Source organism: Uloborus diversus, chromosome 8 (genome assembly GCF_026930045.1).
Source record: "Uloborus diversus isolate 005 chromosome 8, Udiv.v.3.1, whole genome shotgun sequence".
NCBI lineage: Eukaryota > Metazoa > Arthropoda > Arachnida > Araneae > Uloboridae > Uloborus > Uloborus diversus.
Genome location: NC_072738.1, coordinates 50,550,057 through 50,571,709, shown reverse-complemented (window position 1 = coordinate 50,571,709; position 21,653 = coordinate 50,550,057). Strand labels below are relative to the sequence as shown.

Here is a 21,653-nt window from a genome sequence, read left to right as displayed (position 1 = left end):
ACTGTGCTGAAATTAATAACCAAATTTTAATAAAATTTTGTTACATTGGTTTTGGTCGTGATAAGATTTTACTGTATTTCAAGTAGGAGAAGTTAAAGAAGACATTTGTAGCAAAGTATTTACCTTGAGCTTCATGCTCATTATATACAAGTTCCAGATACATATGCACAAATACAGGATATAGTATCATTGAAAGTTCATGCTGGAAAACAAAGCATAATTATTAGGTATTTTAAACATTAAAGTTTTAAGGTAAAAAAAAAACACATAAGCATAACCAAAATCAAGTATATTTTTTATTTACAGTAGATTCTTGAAAATCTGAGGTGATTGGGACTTGAACACTTGAAAAATCGAACTGGCCAGAAAACTCTTAGCAATTAAAATTTTGCTCCTTTTAAGGCATTAGGAAAAGCACACCCTTTACTTCCTTGAACAATAAAAATACGTATGGTCCTCATGAAAAAATGATCACTCAAATTTCAACATAACTTTGTATTTTAACTATGCCTAGATGGATTTCGATTAGTTTTTCAAAATATTTGAATGTGTATATTTTTTAGCGAAAACTTGTAAGCAACCAAAAAATGAATTTTGACTGTCCCAGAAAATATAAATTTGACCTCAGCATTTGTGAAACAAGTGAATGTTGTGTGATTTTTGCCATACATTGTGTATATGTGTGCATAGGTATGCATGTAAGGTATACTTTCAATATCTCGAAAACCTTGATATGACAAAAAATTATTTTCCCCTTTGATTTTGTGTATTTATCTAATGTTATTTTTTATTCTTATGTTGAAGAGTTCTTAATCAAAACCTTGTTAGGTCTGATATTTTTCAAAGTCAAATATAGTTTTTCCGGAAAAACTGCAGTTTATTGTCTTGAAGCAACTCGAGGAATGCTTCCAAAAATGTCTAACAACTTTCATTATTTCTCTCCGGGGTTAGGAATGATTCAGAGAAGATAATCTACTGTTACTTTTATTCTAGAGTTTTTGGGGAGTCAGAAAATATAAGTCCTGATAAGCACAAAAAACCTACCTAAAACTTTTCGTCCTCTTCTCACGCCATTTCGTTGGACCTTTTGACCCTATTTCCCCCTCTGTAAAAAGGGGAGTTGAACGGAAAACCCCTTTAGAGATACAGGGAATGGTGCAAAACTTTGTCCAACTTCTTTTGTTCCGGGGTGCTTCAAATTCATTTGAAACCGTTCTACAAATTGTTAATCGAAATCTTTGATAAGTTTAGAGGTGATAAATCACTACATTTTTCTAGTTCACTAGAGTGTTCTTTTTTATTCTTTTTTCTCCATTATTTTTGGCTTGTTTAAAAAATTAAAATTTTTCTTATTGTATTAAGACTTTTTTTCCACTTTCATCACCTGTTTCCACTTATTTTTAACTAACAAGACTAATTTTTAGAATATTATTTTATTATGATTATGATCTTGTTACCTGGAAAACTTGATATCTGGATTTTTTTTCTGGTCCTTCAACTTTGTGATATCAAGAGTATACCTTGTCAAACCTCGTTGATTCGAACTACATTCACAATTTCGCTTCTCATTTGTTGCATATTGTTTTTTGGATAAGATGAACTGCGGTAAAAACAAATTGATTTTAAAGATTCTTTCAAGTTTGTTATATCGAGGTTTAACAGTACATATGTCTTGTACGGCATCAACTTGTGCACTTCTCTTGCTGATTGCAACTAGATGTTTCAAAAGGGTTGCTATCTGTTCTTTGTGGGAAAATAATGTTAATTTTAAATTCTTTTTTTTCTTCAAGGTATCTACTAATCCATTCCTAGTAGTCAATGAATCTTTCCTGCTGTTTGACGAGTGATTGATATCTATCTCTCAATACTTGTTTTATTACTTCATTGTTTGCAGCTAAGGAAGTTTAACAATAGCAAAAAGATTTTGATTAACAGATCTTAATGCAAATAATTTTTGAGCTATTAAAAAATATACCTTAAAAATTAAACATCCTTAGATTATTGAGATTCGGATGTTCGAGACTTCACTGTATCTCTACTTTGGAACAACAATCAATTTCAAGAGCTGTATTATGATTTAATTTCCGGCATGCCGGTCAACCTCTCTTATTTCCGGCAGGCAAGCTGGCTAATGTGATGTATTACGGTAATTAAATAGAATATTTATTAAAACAGATAGAGGGATAATGCATTATGTACTTTTTTTTTTACATGACTAGGGGTCTCGGCCCCTTGCTCGCTAACGCTCACTAACCCTCAAAGATTGCTTCGCAATCTTATTTGATTCACAAAAATTTAAATCGTCAATTAGAAAGAAACAGATTAAAAATGCATTGCCCCCTTTGAAACAAAAAGCACCCCTTCCCTGGGTTTCAAAATAACTTGTACCAACTTGCAGAGCCGTAAGGGCTAAGGGGCTTCTGAGCATTGCAAAAATGCAGTTTTGTAAGTTTGAAAAGTTACTTTCATATTCATGTCTCTAGTAATGTATTTTGCTCTTTAGTTAAGGGCTTGAAATGAGTTGATCCTAAGATTTTCCATTAAAATCAAAAGTTTGTGAAAGAGAAAGAAAAAAGCGAATCGAAAACACGTAAATATGGCAACGTCAAATAAAACATCAATAATTTTAATGGATATAAGATTATTTGAATTGGATTTCTAACGGCTTGTAACTTTTTCCTTTGGAGATCAAAGCCCATTTTTTTGACCATAGGTCGAGTTAGATTTGAAGTAAAAAAAGGTGCTCTTTCTAGTGGCCTCAAAAAGAAAACTGTGGGACAATTCCTTCGCTTTTCACTGATAGATTTAACGAAGAGAGTAGTGCCTAAATTTTAGCTAAGCCTAAAAATTTTCGAGCTAAAAACGCAAATAACTCCCCTTGTATTTAAGTTAGAGCAATGAAACAAATTGCGTAGAACGCGGAAAATTCTACCCTTTCCAACAATGAATAATATTAATATGTGCAAGTAATTTTTCACCTCTTTAATAGGCATTTTGAACTTAAAAAATTAATCACTAAAAATCTAATTTGAATTTGAAAAAATAAAACTCTAGTACAAAAATTTTAAGGCTGTATGTGGTATGGGGTCTCCTGGACCCAGGTCCGCCACATACTTCCTTACAGAATTTCTTTGAAACCTTACTTTTGTTTACTATAAAGAGAAACATGCCGAAGTGACAAAATTTCAGATAATTATTTGTTTTAATAAAACTCTGTAAACAACTCTAAATTTAAATTAGCAAATGCTGTCTTTCTCTCAAATCAAACAATTTTTTAACAAAATAAAAACACAAGAAAAAATACAGTGTTAAGCTAGATGCATTACTTTGTATGTATCCAATGCAGAGTCTATAAATTTCTTTAAACTCACATAAGTGTCTTCATAAATATCGGGGTCCCCTTCACTGAAATTTAAGAAATACTTATTTTAAAAAGTAGTTTATGAACAGAAACAACAATAAACATAGTTTAATAATACTTTGAAAAGATAGGAAATGTTAAATTAAAATATATATCGAACAATGTGAAAATGAAAATCAACCTAGTAAGGATAGGGGGAAAAAAAGGACTCTTGAGGATTTTCTTAGGTTAACAAATTAATTTAAGGTGAAGGAGAATATTTTTTCTGATTTCAGAAATCTTCTTAAAACAAGGTCAAACATGTCTTTTGAATTAAAATTTTTAACCTATAAAACTTTTTTATTGAGGAATTACAGAATCAGACTACAATTGCAAATTGTGTTAGTTATGGTTTTGATCAAAACAAAACCTCATGATTTTGATGATAATCATAGGGTTCTTAAACTATTATTATACACAAAATATAATCGAGTAAGCTAAATATTCAAAAAATAAATAAATAAATAAATAAAATGTAACACCTTTTATATGTTGCTAACACGCTGCTTACGTCAGTTCCATTTTGAGCTGCTTCTGCTATTTTACCATCATCAGACAATTTTGTCTCCTTACGCAGCACAGCTTCAGTTTCCTAAAAACGATCAATAAAATACTGAGAATTAACTAGTTCAAAGAATATACTTGCACGGATATGAATTATAACTTGAAAACTCCGTAATTTTAAGCCACTAATTGTTTTCTACAAAACTTGTTGAAGGTACATAGTTCTTTTTTTTTTTTTTTTTTTTTGTTCATAACCAATCCTTAGACCAGGGAATTCATCTTGAGTTTTTTAAATAGGGGCAGGGAAATATTGACCCCCCTAAATGACGAACATGTTTTATACTCAGGGTCTTGTGGATATTTACCTTTTGCTAAGGAGACCTCAAATAATAGTTTCAAAATAAACTTAACTTAGTTAAATAGGGGAAGGTTGGACACCTTGGGACAATTTTTATATAATGAATTTTAGAAATTTTATTTTCAAGCCAATTTTCACTAAACTTAGCTGAACACCCAATTTAGGCATTTTTGCTTCAACTAAAATTAATTTTACTCCCTTATTTCATCAAATTAAATTTTCATTAAAAAAATAAAAAGTCATTACAACATCCCAACCTGCCCCACTAGGACACCAGCAGTAATCCTGATAATTGTCATCTTAAATAATTGAAATCTAATTACTAATAACACTTTCTACTGCTGTTTCAAGAACAGATGCATCAACAGCAGCAGGGCCGTCCGAAGAGCTGACGGCGCCCGGGGAGAAAGTTTCCTGGCGCCCCCCCCCCTATATACACAGAAAAATCAAGTTAGTTATAACACCAGCGCATAATACATACATGATTTTTGTTTACATATTGATAAATAGAACAATCAAAGGGCTATGCATCATACAAATTAAAACGCAAGCAATGAATCTGTTTTTAATAGTGAAGCATTAATGCCCCAAAAACTTTTCGAAAAATAGAAATGTTAAAAATCCAAATATTTATCTAGTAAAATATTATCCCACTAGATAAAAAACAAACAATTAAAACTGACTTGGTTATTCATATTGTTCAAACTAAGAACACGAATAAATAATTTGCTGATTATAAATAGAAAATGTATTTATCGGAGTAAATTACATCAAAAATAAATTTCGATCTGGACTCATCCAATGATTCTTTTCAAGAGTTTTTGGTTTTAGTTGTACCAATTTAATATCAGCTTTCTTATATGTTATAAACAAAGATATTATTCTTTTGCATCAAATATTTGTAAGTTTTAAGGAGAAGTCCCCAACAATACCAAAAATTGCTCAGAATTGCATCATTTTTGGAGCTGTAATTTTGAAAAAGCACTGCTCTAATATTACATAATATGGCCTTACAAATTGCTTTTAAGACTTGAGTTTAAGAAAATATTCCTGTAAGGGTCCCCATGCCGCCTTTCTTTAATATCACAAGCAATGCGTTTTTCAAACGACACTCACAAAAAATTTAAGTGGAATAGTAGTAAAAGTACCCTAAAAGTAAAAAACTGCTGAAATTTTTTGATCCATAGTTTTGAAAAATTTTAATGAGAAATGCTCCAGATCCTCCTATTCATAAAATCTTCAAAGTTTGTCAAAAGTTACTATTTTGAAACTTCAATTTCGAAAACTTGCAGGAATTGATTTCAATCTATTTAAAAAAATAATTGATCGGAAACAGTGTCTGAGCTCCCTCTCTCTTACCCTAACGTCAATAAAAACACGGCCTATAATCGCGTTTAAGGCTGAAATTGCGTTTTTAAAACTAAAAGTTTCAAAATTTTGACCGGACACCTTTTTACCTTTTTTCCTATCCGATCAATACTTTTTTTTAAATGTGTACCCTTAAAAAAAATTCTGGCTACGTCACTGCATGCAGGGGCAGAACTCAAGCAAATTTGGTATGAACTAGACAAATGAGAAGTGCATTTTGTTTTATTCTAAACAGTTAAATTCTCAGAAATTGTATCTGTTTCAATAATACAAAGGAAACGAATGTTTTGGAGACTGAGAGACAGGAATATTTTCGTGCCATAGGACAAAATAAAGAATCATTGCAATGATTCTCTATTTTGTGTGTCTATGATACCTGAAATGAGGGGGCGCCGCAAGGCGCCCCTAATTTTATACAATCATTTCGTTTGAGTGTTGTCGAATTCCGTCGAATAGAGGGGCGCCATGCGGCGCCCCTCCTTTTGTGGCGCCCGGGGCAATTTCCCCGCTCGTCCCCCCTTTGGGACAAACCTGACAGCAGGGAACTTCCTATTTTCTTTTTTTATATCTCACCATTTCTATTATCTTATTATTTTACCTGTAAAAAAATTAATTTTCTGTAAAACAGCAGCCATTTTCTCAAATTTAGTTCATTTAAACTCATTAGCTTTATTAAGTACAATGAATTAGGCTTTTTCTGTATCGTACATTAGTGGAGCAGCTTGGGACAGTGTCCCAAATTGCTCCACTTAGATTGTTATTATATATCAACTTTTTAAAAGTCAGACTTAGCAGCACAATACATTTTTTAACCTTTTGATTATTATGAAAGTACATGCTTTAATTCCCACATGCTCTGATCTGAAATTATTTTGTTTCATACTCAAAAACTTTAATTATGAAACCACCTATTAATATAACTCTGAACCTTCCGAAACAAAGAAAATTAGATCAGTCTTGTCCTGTCCATGTAAGAAATTCAAAAGTACACTGAAGAGTAGATCCTTCTGCCATTGATGATGTCATAAGAGAACTAATTTCTGTTTCCAAAATTAAAGCTGAACTTTATGGTGTCCCAAAGTGGGCCATGTCCCAAGGTGCCCTACGTTCCCCTACGGTATTATACCAAATTTTTTCAATTCAAAATTAAGACAGATCTCAGACCCAATGAAACTGGGTGGGAGAATTCACTAGAGACAGTGGGGGAGGAAGGTGGGGTTTATGTTTTCTTCTCAGTTCAAATATCAATTATGCAATAAACAGGCTCTTCGTCAGATGGTCTGAGGATAAGCCACAACAACAGTTAAAAGTGAAATAGTTGTTTTGAGACATTACTTTTTTTTAGAATAAATATCTATGGGAGTGATAAAAAGATCTATAGTGCATTCAGTTAGAAATGATAATGAAAATAAACAAAGAGGGTTGCTGTTTGTTGCCTAACATTAGCCCCTTTCATTAATTACACGTCAGATAAGCGATTCTGTTCATGAATGCTTATCTGATTGACAGTTTTTAATGAGCTACTATCACTTCTTGTTGAATGTACAGAAGATAGTAGACATTTCCCTTGTTTAAAGTAGTATTTTTAACACAATAGAGGAACTTTGACATAAATTAAAGACATTTTGATAAAGAATTTGACTGACTGGACAGTGAGATAAAGGTAAGAAGTCTGATAACATTTTAGCTTAATTAAATACGATTTTTCCTTGGAGATACCGACCTTAGAGGTATATATTACCGTACATTAAGTAAAAATCTGTATTTTTAAAGCATGTGCATTATTCAACGCATAAAACTAATGATCAGTAGGAGAGAGAGACACAAAAACAGTACGGTTTGTACACTATGTAGTGATAATAAAGCGCTGCGCCATAATAGTGTACCATATCGTGCAGTACATACAATAGTTATTTATAACTTTAAAACTGATGTTGCACAATCTCAGATCGTTATTCTAAAATATTTTCAAAAACAGTTGCTTCACATTTACTTTCATAACGTTTCCATCTATGGTAATTGACTCTTCCAGGGTCTCTATAACTCACAGTACAAGAGCAGTTTCCAATTTCCTACTGTTTGCATTTTGCTTCGACACTACACACAGAGTTTCATTTCAAAACTAAGTTCTGAACTTTTACGGATCGCCTTTTCTTGTTTTTTAAGTTGTCTGTATGGAAGATTCACCCATATACTTAAATTGTCACGCTACCTCGATCTACTTTTTAGTTGTTCAAGCGTATCAAGAATCTTTACCTTTTCTTAAAGTGTCACAAACTTTTGCTTTCTTTCTATATTCAAACTTTAGATGAAAGAGTGTGCCTCGGTGACACAATATTTCAGTACCTTTGACATTTAGAATTAAAAAAAGAAAAAAAGGACTAACAAAGCGATGTTTAGACTAGTGCAAACTTAAAACTTGAGCAATCAGTGATGCTTGAAATGATGAAAGTACATTCATGAAACCAATATTTAGTAATCAATAACGAAACCGACACTTAGCACCACAATTTCTTTCCAACTATTTTCGTGTTGCGAGTCAGAAATTCGCATTAGCTCAAAACTTCCCTACTCATGAAAAACTCGCGTTATAGCCATTTCGCGTAAGTCGAATTGCGTTGTAGAAGAAATCAACTGTAATAAGATTTCAATTATTTAAGATGACGGTTATTAGGATTACTGCTGGTGTCCCAAGGTGCCCCACCTAGTGGGGCACGTTGGGACGTTGTAATACCTTTTTAATTTTTTTACGCAATTTTAATTTGATAAAATAATGATGTAAAATAAATTTTTATTGGAGCAAAAATGTTTAAATGGCATGTTTAGCTAAGTTTGGTGTTAATTGGTTTGAAAATAAAATATCCAAAAATCATAATCTTAAAAAGTGTCCCAAGGTGCCCAGCCCACCTCCCCCTACTCTTAAAGAAAAAAAAATAGCCATTAAAATTTGTAAAAATTATTCTTTGGCCGAGGCTTTTAAAAATTTGGGTGCTATTTTGAAGGAAATGTGCCTGGTTGACAAATTTTTTTTGCAATTTTATTTTGGTTACCCTAGGCAAATAGACACTTCTCTACTCTGTTCACCAATGCAAAGGAAAAATATTCCTCGCTCCAGTATTGGTGCCAAAAATTTAATGCCAATGAATTAGGATAGCCAATATCCAAATAATTGGAATCTTCCTCAACATTTAGCTTATTTACTAGCTAACAGTTTCAAATCACTAGTGTGGGTCTGGCAATAGTTTCTGTTTGAGAATAACACAACACAAGCGCAATAATAAATTTAATCAATGCCAGAATGCGATAAAATTTCAGCTATCAAAGACTACTTACTTGCAAATTGTGTTTTTTAAGGAATTGCAAGACAGCGAGTAAAGCATTTTTATTCATATCACTCAGTTTCTCCTTCTCTTCATTTACGTCTTTTTTAACATCTTCTGAAGATACATGATTGAAAGTCTCTGGCGCTTCCGTTTTTGGGCTGCCATTTGGTAAACTATTACAGACAGGCATGACGGTGTTTTCAGTCATTGATTGACTTACTGCATCTTCCATACTCAAAAAATAATTACATGAGCGAAGTTCACTTTTTTAAGTGAAAACTTAATGCTATTGAATCAAACATTTTGAAATTTTCAACTGACTAAATTGGAAAAGCAACAACTGCAATGTGAAAGTAACAGCTGAAATTTACTGGCTACAGCAATAGCTGCTTACGCAATGATTTACAGAAGCCTGCATGTTTCGTTCAGTGTAAAATATTAAAACAAAACTTAATGTATTTCATAGTTGAGTTTTATTTATGAATATTTCTGAGTTTTCTCTTCCATTTTGCTGGGAGGAAAAAGAAAGAACGGTAGAATTAATCCGTTTAAAGTTTCAAGCGTCTCGAAAATCTCTTCTCGATATTAGCAGCAAAACAAACATTACTTTTTTTAATAACAGTTAGTGTTGCCAAATTAGAAACTTTTATACTGCATCAAGGAAGTTGTTGTATTTTCTGAAATTAAGACTATTTTTGAAATGCTACCAATGATTTAAAACATATGATGACTTAGAATTTCTTTTTAAGAACTTTAGATTCATCAAATCACTTGATGTCTGAGATGGTTTTTCCTTTTAAATGCTTCTTTTACAGAACAATGGCATCATTACGATTGCATTTTGAAATGTCAAGAATGTTTACAGTTCGTTGATTTATTTTCTTTTTAGGCGATTTTTGTCTTACGCATCCTTAGAAGTAAGTTATGAGTTGATTATCTCCAGTTTTACGATTTTTGGTTTTATCTTTAGATACAAGTTAATGCGCATTTACACCTGTGTGCTCTAAGTAGGTTATTTCCTATAACCATTGCTCAATCAAATTTCACATTTCTAAAGTATTTTAAAATATCGTTTTCAATGTTGTTCGAAATCTATCTTGAATTGAAGACCAGGAAATAAAAATTCATGCGTATGAGCGAAATCTATCTTAAGGTAAATCTGATTTCATTTTATACATAAAGTTGTAAATGTTATTGTTTACATGCACTCCACCCTAACAAAAGATTCCTGAAAGCCTTCTTTCTTATCTTTTTATTTGGTGCTCTTTACGTTGGCCAAATTCATAAAAGAGCTCAGTGCTATGTATTATCATGTTGAGATAGTCTTGAAGTGAATATCAAGTACGAACTTACTGCATGATTAATTGTATCTCTGAAGCTTTAGCAATCTTATCCAAGACTTGGTTTATCCATGTTAATTGACATATATTGATACATTAAGAAATAAATAAGTACGTTTTAGCTTGCCAATTAAATGTAGTGTGGTTGGGTTTTAAATTTAACGCTTAAAAACAGCTAAAATAATATTTAATTGGAAAAAAAGGGGAATTTTCTAATATTAGATATTTTTTTACATGCTCCATAGTTTCCCTCCCCGTCTTTTTTTTCCTTTTTTGCCCACTATATGACAGGTTTTCGCGAATTAATGAAGCATAAACAATTTTGGCATGCAAAAGTAATGTGAGGCGAATCCGTGATTTCGTTCTGAGAGCGTCGGAGGTTTTTGAAATTTTATGTCTTCTTGGCATCACTTAAGTCCATTGATGTAAATGAAGGCATTTTTTCAAAACTAAGTTATCATTATCTGCTATCTAGGTGTGTTAACTGCTAATGAAATTTTCTGAGTCACACTTGAAATTATGTCTAAAATTTGGTATTCAGTGGTAAAATTTCGAAGTTAAAATGTCAGTGTATTATATTAAAAAAATATATATTATGCATTTTAGACACCATTGCATAGCAATTTCAAAGCAAAAACTTCAGTTCTTGTTAGGGATGCAAAACAATTGAAGGTGGTGTGAACGAAAGTGAAGAAACGTGAAAATTTGCAAATTAATAGTTACAGGAGTAAATAAGCAAATTTTTGAAGCAGATAGAGGAAATTTCAGAAAACTGACATCCTTGTTACTATTACAGATTTGTGTATCAACCGTAAGAAGAGCAAAAGCAAATTAAATGATAAGGATGAATGTAGGAAATTATATCATTAAAAAAAAAACAACTTACATTAAGATACATAGACATTATAAAAAATTAGTTCCGGTCTGAGGCTGGCTGCAGCCTCATAGCCGCCCTCCTGGATTCGCCACTAGCAGCATGTTATTATGGCAGTTCTCAAAAGGTGTGGAGCAAACACAGACCTTAACCTTAAAGCTTCAACACCAAATAACTTTCATTTTAATTAACTCAAAAATTTTTGAGTTAAATTATAATACTATGTAGAGACAAGAATTGACATAAACTTATAGAAAAAATGCTCTTCAAATGCCCTTAAAAAATATTTTCTTTGCTAAAAGGCTGTACATACCAAAACGTTAACTGAGCAAAACGTACCATTAAAAAAAATTTTTTTTTAATTATTTCCATACGTTTCAAAAAATAAATAAAATAAAGGTATGAATCTTACACTAAATAATTTTTTGTTAATATTTTACACAAATAACAAAAGTAAAAAACAGATTATTTACTTTGTAAACAATTTTAGAAAAAAGTAAGTTTGAAATTTGATGCATGTCCAAAAGTTACGATCTTTACAATGCTATTTATTTGAGAACTAAGTATATGATGTTTTTGTTTTAAAGGTACTTACTGATCCTCAGAATCAATTTTTAATTGTTTAAAAGTGTTTTCATAAGCTTTTATGCAGTATCTTAGAAGAAAAATCTTTTTTCTTAAAACATACATATGAGATGTCCAAATGGCGTTATGATCTTGACGCCGATAATTCTGTCCATTTATTCATAATTTTTGATGATCCTCTGTCTTCTAACCTCAATAGAAAAGGTTATTATAATGTTATCTTCTTTAATCCATTGGTATTTTGCATAATTAATATGTTACATATTGAAGAATACATAAATTGCAGTAGAAACATGGCTGGTTATGATCGTAACGAAAGCCATTTTGCGCTAAAATCGCCAAGCAAACCCCCGTTAGCGACAACACAGTATACAATAAGCTAAAGGTTACCAGAGGGGAATTCTACTTTGACAAATGTACTAAAATAGTTTATCGTCAGCTGCACCAGTTTTGGCGACTTTATCACCTACGCTAGCAATCCCCCCCCCCCCCCCCCCCCCCGCTTTTATTATTTTAGGAATTTTTTTTTTGAGCAATTACAATTGCTTATTGGTCTCATTTGACTGTTTTTGGCGTCACGCTGATTTTATTTTCCCATTGCCGTCGACTGGCCTTACGATGCTGCTCCTCTAGCGAGATCTTCAGGTTGCGTCCATATCCTACACACGCATGCATACACACACACACATACCAGGGGTCTAGCCAGAGCAAATTTGGGTCCGTTAACGGACCCTTCACAAAAATCCGATCAACCAAAACGGACCTTTCACAAAAATCCGATCAACCAAAACGGACCCTTCACAAAATTATTGGTAAACAAAAACGGATCTTTCACAAATTGTTTATTGAAAGAGCAAATCTCAAATTAAAATAATACAGCATATTTAAAGTTAAACTACAGGAATCAACTTAGACAAAATCAGCTAATTTTGCAAAAGGGAAAAAAAAATCCGCACTCTTCTGATGCTCCTGCAAGCCATAAATAATTACTACTGCCAAGTAAATATAATGCCTGTTGTTGGTTTCTTTGAAAGAAATTAACAGCTGAAAGTCAGTTTGGTTTATAATTTTGCTTGTTTGTTTTATGCAGCGGTGTTGTTGTAAACTTCTTTGGAAAAGCGTCCAACATTCTCTGAATAAGGCGTAGTAAGCACTTTTCTCCCCACTCATGATTTAATCATCAATAATATACAGCGAAATGAATTTAGAACTACAGAGGATAGTATGGGTGGCAGGGTTACAAAATTTAAACTTATCGCCACTTAGTGTCTGGTGGTGCGATGTGAAACTGTTATTTTGGGAGAAAGTTATATGGGTTTGGGTTTTCGATACTAAAAAGGATAATTAACTTTAAATAAACTTTTATTTACCGTTCTTTTTTTCTATAGTGGTCTACATTTTGAAAAACGCAATCTTTTTACATCCGATATAAGGAATCATATTTTATTCTTTTTTTCAAGCTAACTTTGGCTTTATTAGGATGCAAATAAATGAAAAGTCTCTTTATTTTTGTAACAAAGCTTATTTCAAGTTTTTAAAGGGGAATTCCATTTTCTTTTATGAGTCAATAATTAAAATGCTGAATCGATGGTTTATTTTTTATTTTATTTATTTATTTATTTATTTTTGCTTCAACTCTGTCCAGATATTAATGATATGTTTATCATAGGACTCTAAAATGCAATTCAAAAGTAATTTTATCAAAAATATTTATTTTACAAGCCGTTTTTATACTTTTGATTCCTTCACTTTGAGGATTGCAATCTCTTTGCAATCCGCTGTGGAAATCTGATTTTTCGAATTTTCGATGTTTAGTACGCTTAGTTAAGAGGTAAACAAATAAAATATTTTTTTATTTTTGTGAAAATCACGGAGTTTATAAGGTTTGAACGAAACTCTGTGCTCTTAAACAGTGTCTTGGGTTAAAAAGTTAAATGCTGAACCCCTGCCTAATTTTTTTTCTTACAGTTATTTTAAATACTATACAAAAAACATTTCTAGTATAATTTAACATGATGTAGAAATGGTAGATAAATATTGATACTTGAGGGGTGCCCATCTCCTAGGGAGCGATGCCTCCCCCCTCTCTTCAAATACTAGAAAAACCACTCAAGAATGATATTCTCAACAGAAAAGAGAAAAATCAACTCAACTATAAGTGTCAATGATGCAGTCAATCAAGAGGTCTAAACTTTCTTTTTACAAGAAAAAAATTTTTTTTTTTAATTATTTGATTTTTCACAAAATAATTGATTTTTCACAAAATTATTTTATTTTTCACAAAAAACGGACCCTGTGAAAAATCCTAGGACAGACCCCTGCATACACACACACACACACATATACACACACACATACCCACACATTCATTCCTGCTCACAGACACAAACACAACGCCTACATACACACCTGCACATAGACAAAACACACACACCTACAGTCACACACACATACACATATATACACACACACATACCCACATACACAAACTGCACACAGACACAAACACACGCCTACATACACGCATGCCTGAATACACGCAAATAAAAACGCAATTGCGAAAAACATAATTTGAATTCAAGATGTCAAGATTCAAATTAATTTTTTTTTTCTCTTCTTTCTTTTGGAAACATAATTTAAACGATCTCCAAATAGAAATACGAATTTCTTTTTTCAATAATTTTTTTAGGACATCGTTTTAATCCTTTTGACATTAAAAAAAATAATCATTATTAAAACTGATATCACTTTTTACACACTCTCTTAAAGCATATTTTGTTTATTTTTCCTTTAAAAATGTGTAGGTCGTATTTATTTGTCTCCATTTTTATTCCTTATTTGTCCCAATAAATCAAACTACGAGTTTGTATAGTTATTACCATGAAGCTTTTTTTTTTACCTTTCATCAACTTCTTTAAAATCATTCCAAAACTTTATTATATGTAAAGAGCAGTATGCTATAGCCATTCAAGTACTTCATTAATATCCTCTTTCTTATTAAATTGCAAAATTTAAAAAGTAGTAAATAAAATTTTCATTGGAAAAGTTAAAAATCAGATTAACAATTGTCAAAAATGGTGAAACTTACATTATGATGATGTCCAAAATTCGTTACCTACAGGACAACAATGTCCAAAATCTGTTACCTACAGGCTGCTGATTTAATTTGCTAATTAACAATTTTTACAAATACAAAATTGATGTCAAATTTGAAAATTTTTAAAATTGCTCAAAGCCTTTTGAGAACTGCCCATAAACATGTATGTGTGAGCCATTATAAGCCTTCTTTTAAAGGTGCCAGAGGAGGTTTACCACCTTCCTTAATGCGGTAAAATAATTAATTTAACAAAAAATTCTGTTCAGGCTAAAGGATTGGTGAACGCAAAATTTTCCCATTAGAAAAAGGATGTAATTTTGAGGGAAAATGTCAATTAGAATTTCTTAAAATTAATCTTTCACTAAAACTTTCAAAAATTGGCTAAAACTTTTGAAATTTGGCAAACTTACTGGCTAGCAACTTGAAATCCCTAATGCAGGCCTTATTTTTTAAAGAAAAAAAAACCATAAAAAGTTTATATTAATTACATTCTGTTTGAGGGTTCAATGGACTACACTGGTAATTCCTTGATTGAAATATTTTAAATTTTACATTCAAAGGAGGTTCATAGTAGGGTTATTACCTACAGAAATTCTGATAAAGCTTACAATTATTTCCTTACTTATGACTAGTGATTGCAATACCGGTATACGAAATACCGGTATTTCGAGCAATTTTGCTATTTCAAAATACGGTATTTACTGAGGTAAAATACCTGTATTTTCGGTATAAACTGAAAATAATAGTTTCAATTAAAGAATTTTCAATTTAACTTATTAAATATCTACTTATATTTTAAATGTACATTTTTTTTTTCCATGCTATAGAACCAAAATCAATCTAGTGATGCAAAAATTTGGCTTCAAATGCACAAACTAATAGAATATCATTAAACAAAAGTAGAGGAAAGATTGAAAAATGATATTTTCATTACTAGATAGATGGTGAAATGAATCGCATTTTTGTGCACCATGTTTTTATTTTTTTCTATTTCCCTGATCACTCACTTTCAGTTTTGTGAAAGTTAATTTTGAGTGTAATTTCAAATGTATTTGTTCTATGAATAATTTATTCCATCCATCAACTGCTGTGATACTTTATGATATTTTTAAAAATATTTGTCTTTACTGTACTGAACTTTGGCAAGAAAACTTCTTGTTAGTAAAACAAATGGTAGTTTTTTGTCACTGGTATTGGTTTGTTATCATGTCTCGCTTTATACTTTGCAAGATAATACTTAGAAACCACATAGTGCCTTGAAAATTAGGGTAGATGATATGCATAATCATTTAACGCATATTTTCAGATATTTACATAATTATTAATTGTAAAGAAATTTGAAAAGAACGCCAAAATGAATAACAATAACTAATTTCTAACTAGGATTTCGTCAAGTTTGTTGTAAATTTGAAACCAAAGATTTAATAACAAAAATCAAATTTAAACCTCTTCTGCTCAAGAGAAAATTATTTTAATATTGGGAAAAGTATCGTCTCTCGGAAAAAACAACAACAAACTATAAATTAAGAAAATATATAATAATAATACAAAAGAAACATACACACAAAAGAATTTTTCAAAAAAAAAACACGCAAGAGTCCGAATCATTTGAAGATGAAGGACTTCTAGACAGTTAGACTAGGTGTATTGCGCATTGTTAACAGGTACCACCGACCTGCGTTAATTCAGAAAGAGTATTTTCAACTGCTGTAAGGGGTTGAGCACTAAATGAGTTCCAGGCTTAGAGACAATTCATAAGAAGCGTTATGTGTTTTACTTTTATTACATTTCCATTAAGACATTTAGTTTCTTCATTTTATATTTGTTCAAAATGTGTTTTCCTAAATAATACAATTTTTGTACAAAATTATGAAATTTGGCAACGAAACACTATGCTTTCAAGCATTCTTTGGGAAATTTCAAATACCGGTATTCCGGTATCACGTTTTAAAAATACCGAAAACCTATATTGAATTTTTGGTCCGGTATTGCAATCCCTACTTATATGATCAAGCTTATTAGGTACTACATACTTTAGGTTTTGCTGTAGAGCAGGTTCACCATGCCTTTGAGCCATTCTTTGGTACTCAAAAGGAGAAAAAAAAGATTCTTTTCTGAATAATACTGCAAATTTTAAGTGCAGGAAGTTGACTTCGGATCTAGGGGAAGCAAGCCACTGATCCAGGCGGTTACTTCTGAAGGTGGCAAATTGAAATTCAACCTATTTCTGTGAAACTAGGAAAATATGACATCTTTCAATATTGGAAAAAAAAATGTAATATTTTTTTTTGTAGAAAGAATTTTAATAATGATGTTTAGTGTTGAAGTTGGAAAAGATGTTTAAAGGAACCAAAAGAAACCACTTTACTTTAGATATACATTATTTTTACAATGAAAGCAAATGCTTCAAGTAATGCCCCCCCAGCCAACCCAACTACAACATTGATGATGTTCATTTGAATCTGACATTCATTAACAATGATTGTAATTAATGCAGAGATCTTATTTGTGTGTGCTCAATATTTTAATTGTGTGTTACTCCAGTTTTGGCAGTTAATTTCAAAATGTGCATTTCTAGTAAAAGATTAGTGAAAGGACTTAAAAGCCTATTTGTTGCTCCATTATTTAATTTAAGGATTCAGTCTTGTGTATTATAATTAAATGGCACTAACTTTTAAAACTCCAATGAGGGCAATTGGTACACATGACAGTATAAAAAGCTAATTGTTGAGAATCAAGCTAGAGTAAATTCTTGAAAACTCTTTTAAGTCCCAAGGAACCGGCTAAAACCTTTGAGTTATTCATTGTTAGTATTCCTAGGGAAGCTAGGGAGACTTGACCCAATTTTTGGATTTTTATTTTTGTAGAATAATTGGAGCAAAATAAAATTACATGTATACATGTGGATAATGAGCTCCGTAGTCTTAACCGTAACTACCGTGACGATCAGAGTGCAAGGAAAACAACAACGGATTTTGACGTAAGACATGAATGGAAGATGATTGTTATGTTAAGAACAAAGGCCCTAAGTACTAAAGTGACGTTTTTTTTTTGTGTTTGTGGTGTGTTTATATTCTTATTTATGTTCGTGTATGTACTGTTTGTTCTAATTAAATGTATTTCGTCTACTATTTTCGTTTCAATTGGGATAAAGTCCCATATACATGTAAATAGTTTGTTAATTTGCACATTGTACAAGTTATTATTTGCAAGGTTCAGTCACTACTCAGGTAGACAAAGTTACTGATCTGGGGATCTTAATAAGTCAGGATTTAAAGTTTAGCCAACAGTGCAGCATTGCTAGTAACAAGGCCAATAAGATGCTTGGGTTTATCAATAGATCTATTTCAAACAAAGCTAAAGAAGTTCTTCTGCCCTTATATAGAAGCTTGGTAAGACCTCATTTGGAGTATGCTGTTCAGTTTTGGTCTCCGTATCTTAAGAAAGACATTAATGTATTGGAAAGGGTTCAAAGGCGAGCTACAAGGCTAATAAATGGACTTTCTCACTTAGACTATGATTCCAGGCTTAGAAGGCTAAAAATTTACAGTCTTGAGCAAAGAAGAGACCGAGGGGACATGATTCAGTTGTTTAAATTTATTAAAATGAAAGATGTTACGGGGCTGAAGTTTAGCACTGAAAACAGGACAAGGGGTCATTGTTTTAAGCTATTTAAATCTCAGGCTAACATGGATGTTAGGAAAAATTATTATTTTAGCAGGGTAGTGGAACCTTGGAACAGTTTTCCGGAAGAGGTGGAATGAGCAAGGGAGTAGATAGTTTTAAGAGGGCCATTGATCTTCACTGGGGATTGTAAATTGACTAGGACCAGTCTAGCTGGGCCCAGAGCCTGTTGCTGGTCGTCACTTTTGTATTTGTATTATTATATTAAAAATAATAGCTTAAGTCTCAACAGAAATGGTTAAAAAAATTATATTCCTCAAGTCTGTACATAGGAAAATGTGTCCCAACACTGAGCCCTCCCAAAGGGGGGACGAGCGCGGCAATCTCTCGGGCGCCAAGGAATGAGGAGGCGCAGAAAGGCACCCCTTGTTTCGTCCGAACACGATGACATTCACACGAAATGAGGTCGTATAAAATGTCCCGATTGTATAAAATTAGGGGTGCCTTGCGGGGCCCCCCTCATTTTGTGTATAATAGATACACAATCATAGGCACACAAAATAGAGAATCATTGCAATGATTCTCTATTTTTTCCTAAGGCACGAAAATATTCCTCTCTCTAAGTCTCCAAAACAGTAGTTTCCTTTGTATCATTGAAGCAGATACAATTTCTGAGAATATAACCAAGGACAACATTTTTTTTGTTTGATTCTTTTATCTACTTCTCACCAAATTTGCTTGAATTCTGCCTGCAGTGACGTAACCAGAAAAATGTTTTAAGGGGGCACATTGAAAAAAAAAAAAAAAAACAGATTTTTTTGTTGTTGATTGAAATAAGAAAAAAGGTCAAAAGGTGTTTGGTCGAAATTTTGAAACACCTAGTTTTAAAAATGCAATTTTAGCCTTAAAAACGCGATTTTAAGCCATGCTTATTTACGTTAGGGTAAGCTCAGAGACTCTTTCCGATCTATTATTTTTTTTAAATAGATTGAAATCAATTCCTTCTCACCCTGCAAGTTTTCAAAATTGAAGCTTCAAAAACGCAACTTTAGACAAACTTTGAATATTTTATGGATAGGAGGATCTGGAGCATTTCCCAGGAAAATTGTTCAAAATTATGGTTTTAAAAAACCGAGCAATGTTTCACATTTAGGGACTATTCCACGATATTTTTTTGTGAGTGTCGTTTAAAAACCCCATTGCTTGTGATGTTAAAGAAAGGCGGCATAATGACCCTTGCACGAATATTTTCTTCAACTCAAGTCTTAAAATGCAATTTTTACTGCGGTATTTTGTAATATTAGTTCCAATGATTTTTCAAAATTAGAGCTTCAAAAACCCAACTCTGAGCGATTTTCGATGTTGTTCAGCCTATTTGTGGGCTTCTCCCTAAAACTTTCAAATATTTGATGCAAAAGAATAACATCTTTGTTTATAATATATATGAAAGCTGGTATTAAGTTGGTACAAGTAAAACAAAAACTCTTGAAAAGAATCATTGGATGAGTCAAGATCGAAATTTAATTTTGATGTAATTTACTTCGATAATTACATTTTGTATTATAATCAGCAAATTATTTATTCGTGTTCTTAGTTTGATCAATATGAATAACCAATTCAGTTTTAATTGTTTGTTTTTTATCTAGTGGGATAACATTTTACTAGATAAATATTTGGATTTTCAACATTTCCATTTTTTAAAAAGTTTTTGGGGCATTAATGTTTTACAAATATTAGAAACAGATTCATTACTTGTGTTTTAATTTGTATTATGGATAGCCCTCTGATTGTTCTGTTCATTAATACGTAAAAAATTCAAGTATGTGTTATGCACTGATGTTATAACTAACTTGATTTTTCTGTGTGTATGAGGAGGGGGGGGGGGCAGGAAACTTTCACCCTGAGCGCCATCAGCTCTTCGGACAGCACTGTCCCTACATCTCAGGATACTTGACCCAACACTTAGTGATTGATCACCCCCTTCGTGAATGTAGGAAGACTCATAGATATTGAAACAAAAAACGCAGATTAGATGGTGTTTTTTTGATTTAATAAGTGACACTTGAAGTGAATGTACAAAAGGTTCACTCTTTAGGTAAACTGTATTACTTTTTTTTTTAATTAATCTTCAGCAGAAAAGCAAATGTCAAATTCAAAACTTTATCAGCTCAGACCAAAACAATATTTCAGTATATGCAATAAACCAGACAACCTGGTTATCATATCTAGAGACTGCAGTTCCTATCTTATTAGAACTCACCAGTCTGGATTAGTGAATAACTGATGTGTCATCTCATTGAAGCTGAGAGTGCCAACAAACTGGTAGATAAAGTAAATTTATCTCACCAGTGAGCAGGGTTGACAAGGTTTTGGACACTACAGTAAAAACCATGGTAAAAACTGGTTTTTACCATTCTCTTCAAAACCCTTGTGTCCAAAACTGTCCGAAAGTGTCCAAAACTTTTTAGAAATATTGTATTCTGTGAGAAAAGATCAAAAATAGAATAAAATGTATCAAAGTAATGTTTTATATTGAACATTTATTCAATGAGAACATTCAACTTATTTATGCAGCTGATTTTAATCTAGATACATAGAAGTCAGGGTTGGCTTTCTGCCGGCAGAAACTAGTTTTTGCCGTGCCAGTGGCAGAAACTGGTTATAACCGGTAAAAACCGGCAGAAACTGGCTAAAACTTAAAAAAGTCTTTAAAAACTCAAGTAATTAGTAAATGATATTTGTTTACATAAACTAAAAAAATAAACATTATTTCATCATTAAAAAAAATAAAATCCCATGCTAGTGCCCTTGATTTAGTTCAGAAAGGGAATTTTCCAATTACAGTGGCTCGTAGTATTTGTATTAATTTAACAAAGGATAAAAAATCATACAAGGGTGCTTAGGAAATAGGAGTGACATACAGAATTAAACAGGTATTTTTTAACAATTAATTATTTTTTCCATACATTTTCTGTTGTATATCAAGAATTAATTTTTCATTTTGTGAGTTTTTGCCAGTTTCTGCCACAAAGTGGCAGAAAGTGGTTTTTGCCATGCTGGTTTTAACCGGTTTCTACCAGTGGTTTTAACCACCTCGGCAGAAACTTGCCAACCCTGATAGAAGTTGAATTCTTAATTTAAATTTCAATTTGTATGCAGGAGTGTTTATTTATTTATTTG

The 21,653-nt window shown here is 32.0% G+C and overlaps 1 protein-coding gene across 1 annotated transcript in view; it reads right to left on the bottom strand.

Annotated features, from left to right (window-relative positions):
- The window catches only part of LOC129227353 (transcription initiation factor TFIID subunit 5-like), a 37,022-nt gene extending 27,861 nt beyond the window's left edge, over positions 1-9,161 (bottom strand). Inside the window, exons 1-4 of the mRNA XM_054861900.1 lie at positions 8,964-9,161; positions 3,883-3,992; positions 3,327-3,405; positions 124-202 (exon numbers count right to left, since the gene is read on the bottom strand). Of these exons, the coding sequence (XP_054717875.1) occupies positions 124-202; positions 3,327-3,405; positions 3,883-3,992; positions 8,964-9,161 (466 nt within the window). The remainder of the gene's footprint in view (positions 1-123; positions 203-3,326; positions 3,406-3,882; positions 3,993-8,963) is intronic.
- Between the last annotated feature and the right edge of the window lie 12,492 nt (positions 9,162-21,653).